General features: G+C 40.8%; 2 protein-coding genes across 2 annotated transcripts in view; one reads left to right on the plus strand and one right to left on the minus strand.

Annotated features, from left to right (window-relative positions):
- The first annotated feature begins 7,796 nt into the window (after positions 1 to 7,796).
- Positions 7,797 to 17,639, plus strand: LOC134864128 (beta-1,3-N-acetylglucosaminyltransferase lunatic fringe-like). The gene is made up of 8 exons (XM_063882918.1): positions 7,797 to 8,246; positions 13,011 to 13,059; positions 13,556 to 13,658; positions 14,036 to 14,189; positions 14,858 to 14,943; positions 15,028 to 15,187; positions 15,283 to 15,368; positions 16,365 to 17,639. The coding sequence occupies exons 1-8, from the start codon at positions 7,872 to 7,874 to the stop codon at positions 16,429 to 16,431; spliced, it is 1,080 nt and encodes a 359-aa protein (XP_063738988.1). The 5' UTR covers positions 7,797 to 7,871; the 3' UTR covers positions 16,432 to 17,639.
- Positions 17,640 to 19,501: 1,862 nt separating this feature from the next.
- Positions 19,502 to 20,000, minus strand: part of LOC134864104 (protein tweety homolog 3-like) — a 30,014-nt gene continuing 29,515 nt past the window's right edge. Inside the window, exon 15 of the mRNA XM_063882878.1 lies at positions 19,502 to 20,000. This exon is cut by the window's right edge and continues 2,451 nt beyond it. The gene's annotated coding sequence lies outside the window, so the exon portion shown is untranslated.

The following is a 20,000-nucleotide window of genomic DNA, read 5'->3' on the forward strand; positions in this document are numbered from 1 at the left end:
TGAGGCCGTTTCAGGAAGGGGGGGGGAGGGGGGTAGTGTGTGGGAGAGAAACTCCCTCTGGAAGGAACTTTGGGATTTTAGCCTTTGCAGACCATTTACATACACCTATATATAACACACTACACGAATGGGAAAAGAAGAGAATAGAATCGGAGGATGAAACCCTCTTTATTAGTCACATACATGCACACAGCAGTGCCTAGGAGGTGAACTGGCACCTCTCCAAGTAGCAGTCCACTTTCCATATTTCAAGTCTGTTCGGGGACTTGAACCGGCGACCCTACGATTCCCAGTCCAAAAACCTCAAAGAGCATAATAGCGCCTTTTCAGGGATTTGCTTGTTCCTCGGTCAATCAGTACACAGACAGACAGACAAACAGACACACACACACACAGACACACACACACACACACACACACACACACACACACACACACACACACACACACACACACACACACACACACACACACACACACACACACACACATTGCCCACAGCAGACTCATTAAGTTTACTGCTGTGAAATCTTGTGATCAGGGATTCTGCACTTCAATTCCCCGCAGATCATACACTGTCTCCAATTGCTCCTGGGAGGCGCCTTAACCACACACACACACACACACACACACACAATGGGTGGTATGTGCGATATCATTTGATAGACTCACATGGTCCAAGTTAATCAGCTTTGCGGTAGTAGCTGCCAGGTCATCCATGAAGATTTATTCCCGTTTTCGATTACTCGTATGATTAGGACTCGCTTTCTGGGAATCTATGTAGCTTTGAACATTTTGTAATCATCATCATCATCATCATCATCATCATCATCATCATCATCATCATCATCATCATCACTACTTATCATTATCAGAAACAGGCTTAAGTTACAACTCTATAGATATCATTGACAAGTTTATTTCAGTTGATCATTAGGACTTAATCTAACAGTAACAGTAAGACAAAGACCACACACACACACACACACACACACACACACACACACACACACACATTCTTGTATCAGTCCTTTTGTCCAAAACTCTGAGAACTATTTTAATGAGAAGCACATGACTGTAAAATCCTTGTTAATATGACAAGACCTCTTGTTGTAGCTACACACACACACACACACACACACACACACACACACACACACACACGCACACACGCAAACACACACACACACACATGCACACACACACACACACAGATTTTGGATGTTTTCAGTGTAGTAAAAGGAAATGTCTCATCTCAGATGGTTAATTTAATAAGGGGAAGAAACAGCAGGTCTCAGATAGATTAGAAAACACACACACACACACACATATGTCTCTGTTAATGTGGTTTTAATTGCATTACAGCATGTAAGCAGGCGAGTAATGTGAAACACAAGCAGCGAGCAGGAGAAACCTTTGGCACGACCACACACTTGTCTGCACTCCTCTGTTCAGCGGTTTGCAGCGGAAAATACCTAAGATGGCACCGAATCAGAGAGAGGGAGAGCCGCAGACACAGGGTGAGATAATGAAAGTGCCAAACAAAAGTGAGTGGCTGGAAATAATCAAGGGAAGAGAGCAGGATGAAATGAAGTATTGGCTGTTCTTGAGTATAGGCTTTCTGTGAAATGGTAATCTTGTTCTCTCTCTCTCTCACACACACACACACACACACACACACACACACACACACACACACACACACACACACACGTACACACACACACACACACACACACACACACACACACACACACACACACACACACACACACACACACACACACACACACACACACACACACACAGCACACAAAGTCTTTGCAGGTCAATAAAACGATCGCTACTCATCCTGATGAGTGTGGGTGTCTATGCTGGCTCCAGTGTGAAGAGGTTGGTTTTTTAAGGATCTCCATGTCTCCATGCTTTAATGTTCAAAAGCTCTTTATTGTTCTCATACTGCCTGTCCTGCAGCACCTCTTTTCACCCTCTGTCTGTAACCAGAGCCCAGTCTGCTCTGATTGGTTAGCTGGTCGGCTCTGCTGTGATTGGTCAACCGCTAAGAGATGTCCCGCCCCTTACCCTATCACGTACAATGTGTTGGAGCGCTAGCTGAAAATAAAGGAAACTGAAATTGAAGTGGTGTAATTAGCATTAACGATTATTGTTCAGCCCTCACGTTGCACAATTAGACACTAAGGGAGAATAAGCTGTTCGGCCTTATTGATCCCATGCCTGCAGTCTTTATGGTTAGTGCTATCGAGCTGCTGGCCATAACTTCATATTTAGCAGACATGTGAGGGATTTCAATCTTCTCATTTAAGCTTTGGCAAGAAAGCAATAAAGTAAGTGGTGTATTTCAATAAATGTCAAGCTATTATTTTAAAGCTACCCTTTATCATTACATCCTCATGTGATTCTTTAGTTTGGCTTCATGCTTGGCTTGGTTCACTTCTCCAGTTGTACTTAAAACACTGGCATAAGATGAAGATCAATCGTCTGATCCCTTGGAAAGAAAGTAAACACAAGTGTTTCTCAAAAGGTTTGGCATCTATCGAGGTCTGAGGCTTGACTATTGAAATCAAGAGTGGAAAATTATGCTGCAGGAGTATTTTGAGAAGTTTCTATTGAGGTTTGGGATTTTGTCTTGATCTCTCAGAATCAGAGAAGTGTTATGCTAAGAAGGTTTTGACGTGCAAGAAACTAATTTTGCCGCATTGCTGCAAAACAGAGTTAGAGGAAGTTGCAAAAATCAAGAAGCATAAATAAAAATATTCCTGTAAAGTTGTATTACTTTTAACTTTTTCTTTTCTGCTGCTTTCTTACTTTTGTCTGGGGTATGTTTTCTATTACGTGCAGGGCTTCGTATTTTATCATCTTATGACTTTTAAAAATAAGTATATATACACAAAGATATGTTGCAAAAATGTGCAAAATTGTCGCAGGAATGTGCAGATTTACTGTAAGTCTTTATCAGAAATGATTGTAGCAAACAACAAGTTACACCCCTCTTTCAAGCCCCCAAAAAACAACTAAATGCTTGGAGAAGTATTCTCACACAAACACACACACACACACACACACACACACACACACACATACATATGCACAAGCAGATGAATTGTTTCCTGATCGTCATCCTCATGTTTTTTTTTGGGGGGGGGGGCGGGTTAATAGAGGAGCTTTAATCATGATCACACTGTGACTGAGAATCCCCGGAAATCGTGACTGACGCCACGACAGCCACAAAGCTTTGCAAACTATGACATATCCTCCTCCCCTCCTCCTCCTCCTCCCCCCCCCCCCCCAACCCTGATCACTTACCCCCCACCCCCCGTCACCACTGCATCCTCCTCTCCTCTAGATGTGGTCTGAGAGCCATCCCTCGCTCTGGCAAGAAGAAAGGAGGAAAACATCCCTGTTGTTTGTTCTGCTTCCCATTCACAATCACAAAGCTGTGCAGTTTCGTTTTTCACAGGGATAACCACATTTGAACGGCAGTTGATCTTCATTTCATTTAAATATGGAGATGAAAGGGACTTATAAAAACTCAAGAATGGGTGGGGGGTTTTGTCTGTTCGTGCAGTTTCGGGGAAAGCCAGAGGAAAAATCCCAACTTGAGGCTTTGGAAAATTGTGACCTTGCACCATGAATCCTGCAACATATTGACGACAAGATAAAGGGGAGAAGGGGAGGGGGGACAAAGTAAGAGAGGGGAGATTTGAGTAGCAGAAATCAAAGAGAGAGGGATTAACTCAGGGGGGAAAATGAGCCTGACTGTCATTGTATGTTACTGTTGCACATATCACACACACACACACACACACACACACACACACACACACACACACACACACACACACACACACACACACACACACACACACACACACACACACACACACACACACACACTATGGTCACAGACAAAAAGGAAACAGAGCTGCACACACACACACACACACACACACACACACACACACACACACACACACACACACACACACACACACACACACACACACTATGGTCACAGACAAAAAGGAAACAGAGCTGCACACACACACACACACACACACACACACACACACACACACACACACATGCAGCATCAGACTATAAATAGAGATTCTTCAATCCATGTCTATTCAACAACCACAACATTCTCCAGATACACACTCACACTGTGCTGAGAGGAAATTAAAGCCATCATGAAGAGGAGGGCTGGTGTGTGTGAGTGCATGTGCAGTTCAGCTGTTGCTGTACAGGGTCTCCAGTAGGATGAAAGTAAAGGCCGTAAGCTGCTCTTATCTTTGAAGAGAAGGAATAAAGCAAATTTTTTTCATGACAAAGACCCACAGAAGAGGAAATACTTGGAGGTCTGGCTTTGCGTGTCTCACACTGATTCTCTCAACATGCGTCTGTTTCTTTAAAGTATCAGTAGCGCTTCCTCTCGTGCAAAGCAGGAAATTTGCATCTGTGATAAGAATAGCTGAATCAAAACACGCTAATGTGTTGAAGAAGAGGAACTATAAGCAACATGTACAGTATGGTATGGTTTGAATCCAGTGCAATGTGAACCGGACTTACCATACTGTACATTCTATATTTATTCTATTAATATTCCTCACCTTTCACACTTATTGTACAATATCCTGCTTTATATTTTGTTTTTGTTGATATTTTCTGTACATTTTTTGTCCCAAATGTATATTTTTTACTTCCTTTCTAAATGCTATTTTTATTGTAATTACATTGCCTTGTTTTATGCTGCTGCAACAAAAAGATATCCCAATAAAGTAATTCTATCATCTATTCAGACAGTACTGAACATATTAAGTGATCCAATTACTGTTGTTGCATGTAGAATTATCAAAGATAAAAATTACTCCATTAAAAGCAAAAGTCCTGAATAAAAAATGATGATTTTTTTTTCAAACGTTTACATATTGTCAGTCAAATACACTTAGGGTATCAAAAGTACTCATAATGCATTATAGCTCCATTTCAAAATTAGAAATGTCATATAATAAATATTGTAGCTGTCTTTTTTCTCACTGAGTAAGAGCAGTTTATTGTTATAGTTTGTAAATGCAACAGCTTTTGGATTATTTGTTTAAATAAAGTGATGTAGTGTGTGAAAAAGTACAAATATTACATGTAAATGAAGGGAGTTAAATATAAAACAGCATAAAACAAAATAAATTAAAAGTCTAAATTGCACTTAAGTTCAGTACCTGAGTAAATGTACAAAAATAAACGTGGTACATGCAGCATCAAACATCAGCATGTTAGCTTATGTGACATTGACATAACGTTCATATGCTAAAGTTAGCATTTAGCTTAAGGTACCATGGTCCATCTTTAAATCAGCTGTGGTATGCGGTTATATAATGTGTCACTCCAAGAAGAAGCAGCACTCCAATCAATAGATAAAACTAAAGGCATTTTGACTTATATGTTCTGTATCTGTGCATGTCCAGATACTTATCAGAGAATGCTGCAGAAGACTTAACTGTGACATGAAGATAAATATTGCTTTTTCTCATAGCTCAACAGGATGATGACTGATGCTCCAGTGTGACTGATGATGAGATTGTGTGAGATAGCGGTTACCCTGACAAAACAACAAATGCATTTCCCATTTATCGTAACCGTTTAAGGGCAAAGATCATTGGTGGTTGAGTCATATTGGTACGTGTGTCAGTAGTGAGAAACTCACAAGTGTTAGTTTCTTGTGATACAGAAGGGAAAGTATGGTAATAAGCTAAATGTGCTTCCCGGTAAACTTCCCCTCAGTTAAACAGTTCTTGGTAACATGTTTATCTTAATGGTGACAAGTTACAGGATGTAAAGTCATTATTTTATGTCAGGATATTTGTTTACTTTCTTCTAAAGTGACAGAACTTTGACATACAGATACTGATTAAACATAGTAGGTATGAAACTGTCCTCTTGCAATCACAGTTTGACTTAGTTTACAGTTTTGATAATAGTTAACAATTCACCATGCGCGGTCTCCATCAGCACATGGAGTTTATTCACTTCCCCTGGAGATTGAAACTGTTGAAAGGTCAGTATCATTTCAGGATTTCTCAACCCAAGATAGGTTTAGTAGGTTCTTGCGTGTCAAAGGCTCTATTTCCATGAGAAATGTGTAACACAAACTGTTGTTTTGAAGGTCAAGAACTGACTTTCATGTAAAAAATATAAGTCAGATCAAAACTAATAAACTGTAGTTTGGATAACTTTGTTAAACGTGTAAAAGAGTAGCGCTGCCAAATGTCTAACACGTACCCATACACCATAAAACAACTTCACACTCCCAGCACTGATGTCCATTCTTCTTTGGGTTCAGAGAGATTCCTAAATGTAATATTATACAGACTTTGCTTGAGGGATCAGCACAGATTATGCAGCACAGACAAACTGCACATTATTAGACAGGAAACATTCCTCAGATGGTTGGTGTATCTGGCAACATGGATGCTTGGCACGTCTGTCTTCTGAGAGAGAGCGTGTGTGTGTGTGTGTGTGTGTGTGTGTGTGTGTGTGTGTGTGTGTGTGTGTGTGTGTGTGTGTGTGTGTGTGTGTGTGTGTGTGTGTGTGTGTGTGTGTGTGTGTGTGTGTGTGTGTACTTGGCAGCACTACACACACTCCAATGTCACGGTCGTCTTCAACATCTGTCCAATTCGAAAATGATCGCCAGACTCACACAGAGAGGAACTCAGTAAGGAAAACTGCTGCTTTCATTCAGAGACAACTAACAGCTGTAGTGTGTTGAATTATGCTCTGTGTAAATTTGCATTTTGCATTTTAATCCTTGTATCATTAAGGTTGTGTGTTCATCAGTAGCATCTAGCAAGGGGCAAATAATACCTCTGTGTTCCCTAGAAAAACAAGGCTTTTCGGTGGTTGAAACTCTCTCTAATTCACTATTAAGCCTCGAAAACAAAAACACACATACAAAACCCTGAGTAAGATAAAAACAACATCAAAAATGAGTTTTTGGTCCCCTTAGACATGTGTAAATATACCACCAGGGACCAAACACACAGACTTGTGCAGGGCCAAACCCCAAAAGGGAGAGAAAAAACATCTTGAAGTAGTCATATGATTGGTAAAATACCACCAAATACTAAGTTCCTTGCAGGTATTTCCTCAAAATGAAAGAGAAAGTCAGTATTTACTCAGCAGACCTCCAGAAAGTGAAAGGACTCCTGCAGCTCCAAGGTCAAAGCTGAAAGCTGACACCTCATGCAAAACTGCACAACAGACAATAAATCTAAACCTGTAGAGTACGTAGTCATTGGCCTTTAATTGATTTTATAGGCTACACGTTAGTCTTTCCACTGTCTTCTACTGTAGATATATACAGTAGAAGACTTACATAAGACTGTATATATGTATATATATACAGTAGAAGACTTGTCTATGCTTAAAACCCATTCGTGACAATAAATAGATATCTTTGCCTTCTGTAGGCTAGATGTTTTGTTTTGGCATGAAGCTCATACACTTTATCCTCCTTGTTTTATAAAGTATTTGATCTTAACTGTCTTCTTCCTGCCAAGTAATGTCATACATTAGTTGTAAACTAAATTAAGAAGTAAGAATGCTTGTTTCCTGGAATCAGTCTTTGCTGCCATGTGGATGTTCATCCAGAGACCTCACCGCCTCTCTGCAGTTTAACCCCGCCCACACCGAGCGCTCAAACCGGCCATTGGTTCACCATGGCCCGGTCCTGCCCACTGGAGGAGTTGAACAGAGAGAGAGTCACACAGCTGGAGGTCAAACACAGAAGGGGAGACACACAGTGGCTGATATGGTCTGCTCAGTGGAGATGTTGTAAAAAGGAGTTTTCAGACTTTATGAAAGAAGCCTTCCACAGTGTCACAATGTGGACAGCTGGATCCAGAAGCTCCGTCAGTCCCGCTGCTGTCACCGGGGTGTCCTGCCTACTGGTGACCGGGATGCTGCTGCTCTCTGTCGGACACACGGGCAGTGGAGACCCGGTGGAGCTTCAAGCTGCATCGACGAGCGGGAAAGTTTTCTCGGGGTATTTCAAGAAACTTACCCGGGAGAGGAGAGCTATAAGCCCGCCTCCGAGGAGAAGCGCTCCCCCCGGGCCGGTGGAGCCTCTCTCCCCGGCTGACCTGTTCATAGCGGTGAAAACCACTGGGAGGTATCACCGGCAGAGACTGGAGCTGCTGCTTGACACCTGGATCTCCAGAAACATGCAACAGGTGAGACGCAGCTGTGCAAGTAGAAACATTATGGTCTTTAAATGTTACCCAAGTACAGGTATCAAAAGTAAAAGCATTAAGTGTCCAGAAAGGATCATTTAGTTACAGCATAATGTACAATAGTCTACTGTCACATTTCATATGATTTTAAAGTGGTGGTTGGTAAAATACTACATGTGATATATAATGTTACTGTAGCCTACTTTAAATAAAGTTAGTGGAGTTCAAATTACAACTTTGCCTCTAAAATTAAGTGAAGTAGAAGTTTTTGTTGCATAAAATGTAAAGTAAATGAAAGTAAAAGTTAAACATCTAATAATACTTAAGTACAACACCCATTAGTTTATGTACTTAGAGTAATTATGCCACTGCTGTTACCTGTCATTGGAAACAATGCTTTTGAATTGCAAACAGGAAAACTTGAGAAAGCAGAAGTTAGATAGAAACAGACTATTCAGAATCATAGGAAAGAGACTTTAGCTTAACAAAAATCAGCTGTTACAAACCTGCAGAAAGATAAACTACTACAGTCTGTGTTAATGCGGGGGAAACCATTCAGAAAGTGAATATTCATTAGCCTTTATCATGCAATTTTGTGCAAATGACAGTCACACAAAAAGGACCAGATAGTGCTTCCTCTACTTAAATGTAGTAAACTTTAAATCCTGTGTTTATGTGGTTTATCAGCTGGTGCAGTTGTGATATTTTAAGATTAAATGCACATTATCTGGCTTAAAGTGTGATCCTGTGTAAATAGTTTTATATCAAGGGAAGTTATAAAGGATTCCCGGATCTCCTGCTGCCATTGCAAGTGAGTTATAAACCCCCTGTAATGTGCCTGTGTCTGCCGGCCCTTTGATCCCGCTGCCAGTGTGTTGTAGAAGTGAGATAGAGCCCTTTGTAATGTATGAGAGGTGATGTGAGGGGCTAACAGGCTGACCACAATGCTCCTAACGTGTTGACATTATACAAGCGGGGGGCGTGAAGAGGAGAGATGGATGAGGCCTGGATTGCATTAAGTAGTTTCAATGAGATGCAGATTTGTTTGCAAAACTGGGAATAAAAACAATAGTTCAGTTGTTGTTTAGTCTGTCGTCAACATGCACAGATTCACTGCATAATGAAAAACAGCTTCAAACATCAAGAAAACTGAGATGTCATGCGTTTAGAAAAACAGGGGAAGCCAATGAAAAGTGCTTTCCCAAAAACCAAGTACACTTTAAGTTACTTTGGGTTATTTTCCCACTTCTGGTGTGCTACATTTAAGAGTAAAAGCGTGTAATGTACCAGGAAACAGCCTTATTTACTATTTGTTTCAGCAATACAACTCATAGAATCTGATTCAATTCATATGAAGTTCTCAAAAGTAGAAACATAGTTTAGATAATGCTCCACCTTGAACAGGGTTACCTTTTAGAACGCCTCCTTTCCTTCTCAAACCTAACCTCTACCCATTAAGTTCAAATTGAAAGGAGCCTTTGTGAGCTTGAGTAGCAAAATATGTTTCTTTTACTTAAGTTAATAGTGTGAATTTGGCAGAAACAAATAATTATTTTGCTTTTTTGAACAATTATTGTCTTGATTAATTGATTAAACTGAGGAAAAATAGGGCTGTCCAATTCTAATAGTCCAATCTGCTGTCTTCAGATTGGTAAAACCCAACTATATTAACTTTACTATCAAAAATAAGTTAGGAAACAACAAAATATTGACATTTGGGATACTAAAAATGACACATTTCTAGATGTTTTTGCTTGAAAAACTATTATTAGGTCATCTAAATAGTTTCTGGTGGATTGACTAATCATTGCAGCTCTGAATTTGTTCTTCTTCCTTCAACGATGATAGTAGAAACCATCTTTTCCTCATGATTAAACCATCACTCCTGTGATCTGGTTCATGGACAGATGACTTTAAAGGAGGGATGCTCAGTCTTACAGATAGATATTTTAAATCAAACACCACAGACAGTGTTTAGCTCTGCATCACGGTGGTGAGTGAGTCAAATCTGTTGCTGTACAACACAGAGGGCTGTGGTGGACTGCACCCAGTGGCTTCAAAGCTCCTAATCGAATGCAGACAGGACTGTGGAGCGAACAGCGGTCGTTCTGATTTCCATTTAAACCTCAGTGTTTGAAAGAGGAGTCGTTCCAGTCTCATCCCATGCTGCACAGATGCTGTTGACATGTAAATAGAGCTTATGTTGGAGAAATCAGCTGATTCGCCTGACGCATTCCTGCCCCGCTCTCACGCTCAGGTGTGTGTGTGTAACTCTACCTGTTTCCCAGACACACCTCTATACTACAAGACTGCTGAGTAATGGAAACACACACAGGGTTACCTTCACATGTCCTGGGAACTCAGTAGATTTCTCACGGGAAGTTAATAAAGCGTCTGATCACAAGAGTAAACACACACAAAGACACCACTTTCTCCTCCTGCCTTAGTGGTTGTTGTTGTTATCACTGTTTCCTGTGTTGTAAAACTCCTGCAAACCACCAACCCCCACCCCCTTTTCTTCAAATCCACATTTTCTCTCCCCTGTGACCCCCCCCCAACCCTCCTCCTCCCAACACACACTGCTGGTGCACACACTCAGAAGCTCTCCAGAGGCTTAAGAGTGGAAAAAAAACAGACTGACGAAAACTCACAGCTGGCTGGACACGCAGAGATGTTTTTCCCTCTCTACCACAGGCAGCGGTACAAAGATTTATTATTTAATTTGTGCTGCATGGCAGGAGGGTTGCAGATGGGAACCCCTCTGGGGATTTTCCTTCTTTCTTCATGAAGGATAGGAAGTATAGAGATTATTTGTTTAGTTTTTGTCGCTGCTGTTGCAGATGAATGATTTAGAAGATACCCATAACTTTTAAACAGATTTAAGTTGACTGTAGAAGTTCGATCGGCACAAGTGTTATAATAATTCTCTTATAGGGTGTTTGAACTCCTGTTAGCCATCATCATATCAATATATTTTATTTGGAGGTGCTTTAATGGACACCTGCATAAAAGAAGTCGAAAAACACAAGCCTGTCATACATAACAAGAGACATACATCTTTCAGCAAATGAAGAAAAACACCAGGAAATAATAGATTTGAACATATTACAAACAAGCACAGTTCAAAGTGAATTTGTTTAAGTATATCGAGCCTATATGGAATAGCTTATCTTGCCTTTCCTTAAGAAGCACTGGGGAAATATAGTGATTTAATGAGACTGGATTTGACATGAAATCAGGTTAAAGTGATGATGTTTAGCTGTGAGTTGATAATGTTTGCAATGAAGACATTTTTATATGGATCTTTTAGATGATAGGAAGTCAACACAAACATAAAATCTAGTCATAATGTTTTGTTATTTGGCATAAAGTGCTTTGCAGTCAATTAATGTCAGAAGGATATAATGCAGAACCTCCTGGCATCCCTCCCGCTGATGTTGTGCCAGGCCTGCACTGCAGCAACTCGTTAAGTATTGATCTGTTGGCTCGCAGGTCGAGGTCGGCCTGGCATCAATTACAAAAGTGAACGTTTTAGAGACTTCAAGGACGCATACAGCATTTGACTTTATTACCCAATCAAGCCAAGTTTTCCCTGAAACACCCAAATGTTTTTTAGCCATCCTAGCAACATTTTTCACCGGGTGCCAGTGATATGCCAAAAACTACTGGACAGATTGCTAGGAAAACTTCCAATCATACTCACTATAAATTGCAGCACTCTGATAGTCCTTTTTAATTTTCATTTAGCTTCATTATAAAATCATTATTGATATTTTTCTAATACTTTAATACCTGCTAAACTTGTGATATTCCCATTATTCCCCAGCTGTATTTTTTCAGAGCAAATTAGCTGAATGTTAGCATGATAAACTATCATTATGCCGGATCAGCATGTTAGCATAACAGACTAGCAGTCTAACACTCTTAGTCTTGTAGTTTTTCGACCAACAATCGAGCTTACTGGGAACCCTTACCGCTTGCTTGTTTCATATTAGCGAAATGTTAGCATGCTAAATGTTTGCCTATGCTTGCCTGTATGACTGACTTGATCAAGAACATAACACTGCCAGGAAAATCCTTGGTTAAGTTCTGTCTATGTTTGTGGATTGTCCTGTTGCATTGTCCTAGAATTAGAGCAATAGTCCCCCACTGTTCACTCAATATGGATGTAAACAGCCTCAACGTTAGAGCTGGGATTGAGCAGTTTCACCTCCCTGTCATTGCGTCACCTCAAATCTATTGTTCTGAAATACAGAAAAGAAAATATTTAAAGACCCCGCTCTGTTTTTTGTTTTACTTCCTGTGGAAGGTTGAGGGGTCTCCACGGCTTCCTGAGTGCGCAGTGACCCTCAACCCTGTCACTCCACACACACACACACACACACACACACACACACACACACACACACACACACACACACACACACACACACACACACACACACACACACACACACACACACACACACACACACACACACACACACACACACACACACACCAGCTGCTCTGATGTTGATAGACAGGGCGCTTACCTTTTTTCCTGGCTTGCATCCAATGTTTGCATTGCATACTGCCGCCGTGTGTGTGTGTGTGTGTGTTGCTGTGTGTGTGTCAGCGTGTGTTTGACCGAGGAAACAGGTGGAGTCTCACCAGAAATCATAAACAATCCTCCATGAACAACGATGGTGAAGCAGTGAGTCCTTTTTCATCGTGGTGTGTTTGTTTCTGTTGGAATAACATGAAGTGTGTTTCTTTCCACAGACGTTTGTGTTCACTGACGGAGAGGACGAGGAGCTGAGGAAAAAAATGGGTGAGCTGCACACACACACACACACACACACACACACACACACACACACACACACACACACACACACACACACACACACACACACACACACACACACACACACACACACACACACACACACACACACACACTAGGCAGTTTTGCTGAGTAGCAACACTGTTATCTGCAGTCAGTGAGCAGGAAAGCAGGAACCGGGCTGCTGACTTTGCAATAATGTGTTTCCCTGAAGTGCAGGAAGTCACTTCAGTTTTATCAACAAGCCTTTCCTCATCACACTCATAGAATTGTTTTACTTCCAATGAGCTATTCTTCTCCCTATCTGACACATTGTACTACCCTATGCTTAGCAACATGTTTAATGAGGACATTTATTAGATGGTTTTCAAACAGTGTGGCGCTTACTTTGAGCTGCCTTAATAAATACACATCATTTCCTTTCTGTAACGAATGCTGTGTCAGGGCTTGTTGTTCATTTGTATTTGTCGTTGATCATCAGGAGATCACCTGATCAACACCAACTGCTCCGCTGCACACAATCGGCAGGCTCTTTCCTGTAAAATGGCTGTGGAATATGACACTTTCATCAACTCTGGCAAGAAGTAAGACACACACAGCTCACACACAGCAACACAAGTCACTAGCCAAACTGTTCTTCTTCTCCTTCTTCTTGTTCTTGTTCTTCTTCTTGTTCTTCTTGTTCTTCTTGTTCTTCGAAATACTGAGAATAATCAATGAGTTTTGTTGTGGATGTGTGTGAAAATAAGTAGAAGTGATTCCCAACATCAATGCAAACCTGCAGAAAAGAAAGCAATGTATTCATATGCTTTGCTTTTGTATCAGGCTAGCTTTCTTTTAATGAGGGTTCAGTATCCTGCGGTTGTTTTAAGAGTTGCTTTGTCAGCAGGAGCAGCAATTAAAGTTACCTCCAACAACACTCAAACCCATTGAGCCTCTTCCTAACTCTCGTCTGTTGCAGGTGGTTCTGTCACGTGGATGATGATAACTACCTGAACGTGGGCTCCCTGCTGAAGCTGTTGTCTCAGTTCAGTCACACTCAGGACGTTTACATCGGCCGGCCCAGTCTCGAGCGACCCATAGAAGCCACGGAGAAGCTCGGCACCACGGAAATGGTAATTGGTGGATTCACCTTGCAGATGCTCAGACAGTAGCTAATGATCTCACTTGATATTCTGCTGCTTCACGTCCTGATTCCCTGCTTTATAATGATCATAAATATGCATAGAAATAGATCTCAGTCTCTGGAAAGCTGCTTGCTTGTTAAAGGGACTGTTTGGATTATTTGAAGTGGTGGGCCAGCAGCAAAAATGTATTTTAGCCCCATCAAAAATACTGCTTTACATTTCTCTCAGTCGTTTCCTAAAGGAAAATTAACTTCTCTATAAAACTGATTTTGTGAAAGGAGTCTGGCTCTGACTTCAAAGTGTAGCTATCAGCTTCTGCTCCCTGTAAAAGTATGTCTGTATGCTTAAGCGTAGACTGAAGTATGTTTTGGTGTTGCTTGGGGCATCTCTTTAAGTTGCAGAAGTCAGTTTACTCCTGATCCAAGCTACACACAGAGTTGGATCGACATTAGTTTGTCCTCACTGATTCCAAGTGCAGCATGCAGTGTGATTACACACCTGTCTCTCATGCTGTGTGTGTGTGTGTGTGTGTGTGTGTGTGTGTGTGTGTGTGTGTGTGTGTGTGTGTGTGTGTGTGTGTGTGTGTGTGTGTGTGTGTGTGTGTGTGTGTGTGTGTGTGTGTGTGTGTGTGTGTGTGTGTGTGTGTGTGTTTGCAGAAGCAGGTGCGTTTCTGGTTCGCCACAGGAGGAGCCGGATTCTGTCTGAGCCGCGGCCTCGCTCTCAAGATGAAAACCTGGGCGAGGTAAATATACACTACACACAAGATGTTTGACTGACTGTTTCAGCTGTATCATAACATCTCCTCTTTCCTACGTTTTTGCTCCAGTGATGGCACCTTCATGGCAACGGCTGAGCACATCCGCCTCCCGGACGACTGCACCGTGGGTTACATCGTGGAGGCGCTGCTGGGTGTCAGCCTCCTCCGCTCAGCGCTGTTCCACTCTCACCTGGAGAACCTGGGGCTGGTGTCAGACATACACAACCAGGTACACACACACACACACACATATACATTCACACCAACATACTCGACTACCAGCAGATGGTCTAACAGCTTGTTTTTGACGTCCCTCCTCTCTAGGTGACTCTCAGCTATGGCACAGTGGAAAACAGCAGAAACATGGTCAATGTGAATGGACCGTTTTCAATAAATGATGATCCTACAAGGTAATATATCAGCCAATGATGCAGCACAAACACAACAATCATTTTATGATTCGTTTTATATTTCTGTTGGTCTATAAATTGTGAAAATTGGACGATTTAAACCAGGTGACGGTATTAAATTGCTTGTTTTGTTCGACTTAAATGCAATATTAAGAAACACATGAAGTCCTCACAATTGATAGCTGGAAATGATTTCCTTTTTTTAATAGAATTTTTGCCTATTAAGTTGATTATTAAAATTGCTTTTTTTCAATCAACTTAAAAATGTATGAATTCATTTCTCAACTCTATTTGTGGTAACTCCCCTGAGGAAGTGTCCCAATTTTGTTAACCATTTTAAACATACTTCCGCTAAATGCTTTGATGACCAAGATGAAGCGTTATCCTGTAAATGCTGGTCTGTGAGGCTCAAAAGGCGGCCTCCTCTCTGAACACTGAGAGGAACCACATTGACATTAAAGTCCCCCAACAATGGAAAGGATTAAACACTAACCGATCTTATCTGTAAACTTCCCGACATTAAGAGTGTTTATTTTTTATGTGTCGTGCTTCCCCTCTTTCTTCCCCTTTCTTTTATTTGTCCTCTTGTCAGTAATGGTATCATTGTGTATTGAATTGGGCTGATGGTCATTATTTCTGACACGGATGGTAGTTTTCCTTCAGGGTCATAGAGGGGCTGGAGGTAATAAGATAAAACGTTTGACGTATTGATAGACAGGTTAATCGAAAAAGAATAAAACCCCACAAAATCCTGATGTTTGTCGATCATCCTCCAGCTACTATCTCAGGAAACTCTTTAGTTTTAAAACATGTGTTCTCCCTTATGTAAGCGCTTCTCGTTGTGTATGTTTTACTACTATGACAAGCTTCCTGGCTTTGTTCATTGTGTGTGTATGATAGCATGCACACGGCTAATTGTATTCACAGTCTTATTTTGAAATCTGCGGGTTGGCGGCTTCCAGGCATTGTGACACTCATTTCCCCTCTCACTCTCAGGTTCAGGTCGGTCCATTGTCTGCTGTACCCAGACACTGCTTGGTGCCCCCGCCCTCGGCGACTCTAACACCCACCCAGAGACAGGCTGACTGCTGGAGGAGGACAAAGTAAATCCCATTTTTTCTCTGGAGGACGAGGAAATCATTGCAGACATCCAGGAATACAGAGGAGGAGTCTCACTGCCGCCCTCCTCTGGCTCACCAGTGATGAAGAGTCTCTGAAACATTTGGTAAATGCTTCCTCTCGTCCGACAGCAGTGTGAGAACTTTACGAGGGACTGCCATTTTATAAGTCTGACACCTGAACTCTGACTCTGGGTGCCAAAAGGCCAAACATTGCAACAAGAGAAACAGACTAAAGGTCTGAACCAACAAATGAACCAGAGAGTATATCCAGTGACTGCTGTTTAATGCTTTTCCACACATTTCAAAGGTAGAAGAATATGTTACTTGCCAACCCTGTGCTCCTTACATGCTCAAGTGTTATCAGTTTGTAATTTAAAACATGGCACGGTTACAGAGAAAACATGGAGGAACAAAGATCTGTTATTTTTCAGCATAATGAGGTGACAACAATCTGGGAAATGATTGTTTTATCTGACGTTTATCCTCTTCGTGTCAGCATTATGTTTTCTCTGTAGTATATCATCATGACTGTCATTCTTTATCCTGCTTATCTTAAATGAATTTCAGGAAATACGCTCATTTGTTTTCTTAGAGTTAGATAACATGGTCATATGTGAGCTTTAGGGGTGATTAGTAAACGTCGTTGTTTACCCTCAGACAAAAACAGCTAACAGTTTCCTCCTGTCTTTATGCTAAGCTAAGCTAAGCTAACTCTCCTGGTTTTAGCTCTCCATTTTTTATACGGACACAAAGGAAGAGGACATCGTTGCATTAATTTCATGGCATAAAAGCAAATGATAGTATTTCTCCAAATGATGTTACTCTTCAAAAACTTTGTGTGAAGCTCAAAAGTTAATATTTTAAACGCCGCTCTAACAAATAATGCTTTTAACTGCCTCTATCCATTTCAATAGCTGAGTTGTGATCATTAATGATGCTTTTAAAACGTCCCTGATTGACTCATGTTGGGTCGTGTTTTATCTTTCTGTGCTTTGAAAGCTTATGTCACAACTGAATGAAAGTTGTTAAATTAAATTCATTCCCGTGTAAAATGAATGTTTATGATGAACCGTTGTTTCTGAAGCGTACATGCTGACTCCAGTATCTGGACTGTGTGTAGACGTGTAATAAAAACAGTTTTTGCTCCGTTGATATGTCTGTGATTTTCTGCTCTTTGGGTGGGATTTTAATGGGGTGGTAATGGGCCCTGCTCGCACCTTTCCCACCTCTGACCTTGTTTATGTGCTGGTGGGTTCCTGTCTGGAGACCCCCACCCCTCTGCATCTGTAACCCCACAAAAACAGACATACTCTTATCTGATGCAGCCATACTCAAGACCCCGAGAGATAAAAACAGCACCAAAACATTAGTGGATTGATGCCCGTGTGTGTCTTTGAGTGTGAGTAGGTGGGGGTCATGGCCCCTTTCCCAGCAATGTCAGGCTGTGGACCCAGGGGAGACAAACAGTAACACACAGCAGTGATTCTGAGATCTGCTAGTGTGTGACACCTGCTGGATGCATCTGTTACTGCAAAGAGTGTTTCTTACAGGGGATATGTTCTGCTCATTTTCAGGGTGATATTTGTATTTAGTGTCTCTACTGGGACATGTCTCCATGCTTTACTGTTCCATAAGCTCTTTATTTTTCTCATACTGCCTGTGCTGCAGCACCTCTGTTCACCCTCTGTCTGAAACCAGAGCCCAGTCTGCTCTGACTTGTTAGCTGGCCGGCTCTGTTGTGATCAGTGGGTCAACCACTTAGAAAATGTCCCGCCCCTTAACCTATCACGTACAATGTGTTGGAGCGCCAGCCAATAGAAGTGCAATTGTTACATTGTGATGTCATTAATGTAGTGAAAACCCCAAACAGTATAATAGGGCTGCATTACTCCATTTTACAAAAATATTGAGTCAGTTCTTAATTCTTTTGTTTAACTTGGTCCTTTAATAGTTAATTAACCAGTCCTATGCTTACAAATGTCTCTGCATTTCAAATGTATATCACCACCAGCAACAGCTTCACTTTTACTTGCACTTCAAGACTACTTGGTGGCGATGACAACAGATAATTTACTATATTGTAACATCCAGTGCAGGTTTATTAAATGATGTAAATACCTGATGTCACACCTGCAGCTATGGAAGCACACAATTCCTGAACAGAGCTACATTAATGACTAAGTGGCAGTATATAATAGAAGAACACATGCATTAATTGATGAATAAATACACACTAAGTGAATTTAAGTATGTCTGATGTACTTGTGATCACATATGTATATCTTTCCATGAGCCGTGAGTACATGTACAACCTCTCCTATTTGGTCTTGTATCTTCTCACATTTAAATTGTTAAAGCAGAGGCTAAGGAGTAAAGTTTCTGAGTAAAGGGGTCTAAAATTCTACAGCTTTTAGTCACCTTGACTTGTTTTCTACAGACATCTGTTTAAACTGCTTTTATTAAATGATGAGCACCCTGAGGCAGTAAAGAAAAGACAATAAACGTATAAATAAAACACATCATGCAGATTTTCTACATATTATATCCAACAGCTGCAGGAAATAAATGCATCTTTAACAATGCTGCATTAATGCACTCATCATTGTGAAATGCTGACAAACCCTTACCCTGGGTTCGCTTAAATCAAGGATTAGTATTCCTCCCATCCCATTAAACACCTTCACTAGCTACTATATAGCTGGTGATGCATAATTAGTTACATAGAACAAATATATAAAATGGATTAACTATTAACCATTTAAATTTAATGCATCTCGCAAGGTATTAGCAAATTGTATTTAAAAGGTAAGAAAATGTGAATCTTGGCTATGAAAACCTACTTAAATATTCCAGTCTCATGTGAAATCTGTGAAAACCTTGAGTTATCTTACAGCTAAAATGCAAACTTGACCCACTCAGCTTTAGCTTCACTTCCTACCGAGTGATGTCAATGAAAATGATAACACAACAACATTGTTCACCTTTCACAAAAAGCACCAGCAGTCTCGATCAGTACGTTAAAGTTGCTTTAATTCCTTTTTTAAAACATTTATTCCAGGCTGAATGATATCATTACCACAGTTTTGACATGTACATCATTAATATCTTAGTTAAACCATCAGAAAATAAAAACAGCCATAGAAAACATTGTTTGTCCGTCACATCTGGACAGCAGGTGTACTTGAAATCCTGTAAATACCACAAACACACACAAACATCGCTGACTCTTACACATGAGCGTGGACCAGACTGTAACCGGGTGTTTAAACTCCAGAAAAAGCTTCACACAGGAATTCAAATACAACTTAAAGTCAGGTGTGCAGATTACACTGGAATAGTTTTATTAAAACATTGCAAGACAGAGAGTCATTCACCATTAATAAGAGAGGAAAACCGCTGCTCTTGCCTTTATTCTCCTACAAAACAGCTAGCTATTATTTTATCTTTAAAGTTGGATTTTTACAAGACAAGAGGAACATAAAAAAACAAACATGTTGTGATATGAGAGAGT

Source organism: Eleginops maclovinus, chromosome 5, assembly GCF_036324505.1.
Source record: "Eleginops maclovinus isolate JMC-PN-2008 ecotype Puerto Natales chromosome 5, JC_Emac_rtc_rv5, whole genome shotgun sequence".
Lineage (NCBI taxonomy): Eukaryota > Metazoa > Chordata > Actinopteri > Perciformes > Eleginopidae > Eleginops > Eleginops maclovinus.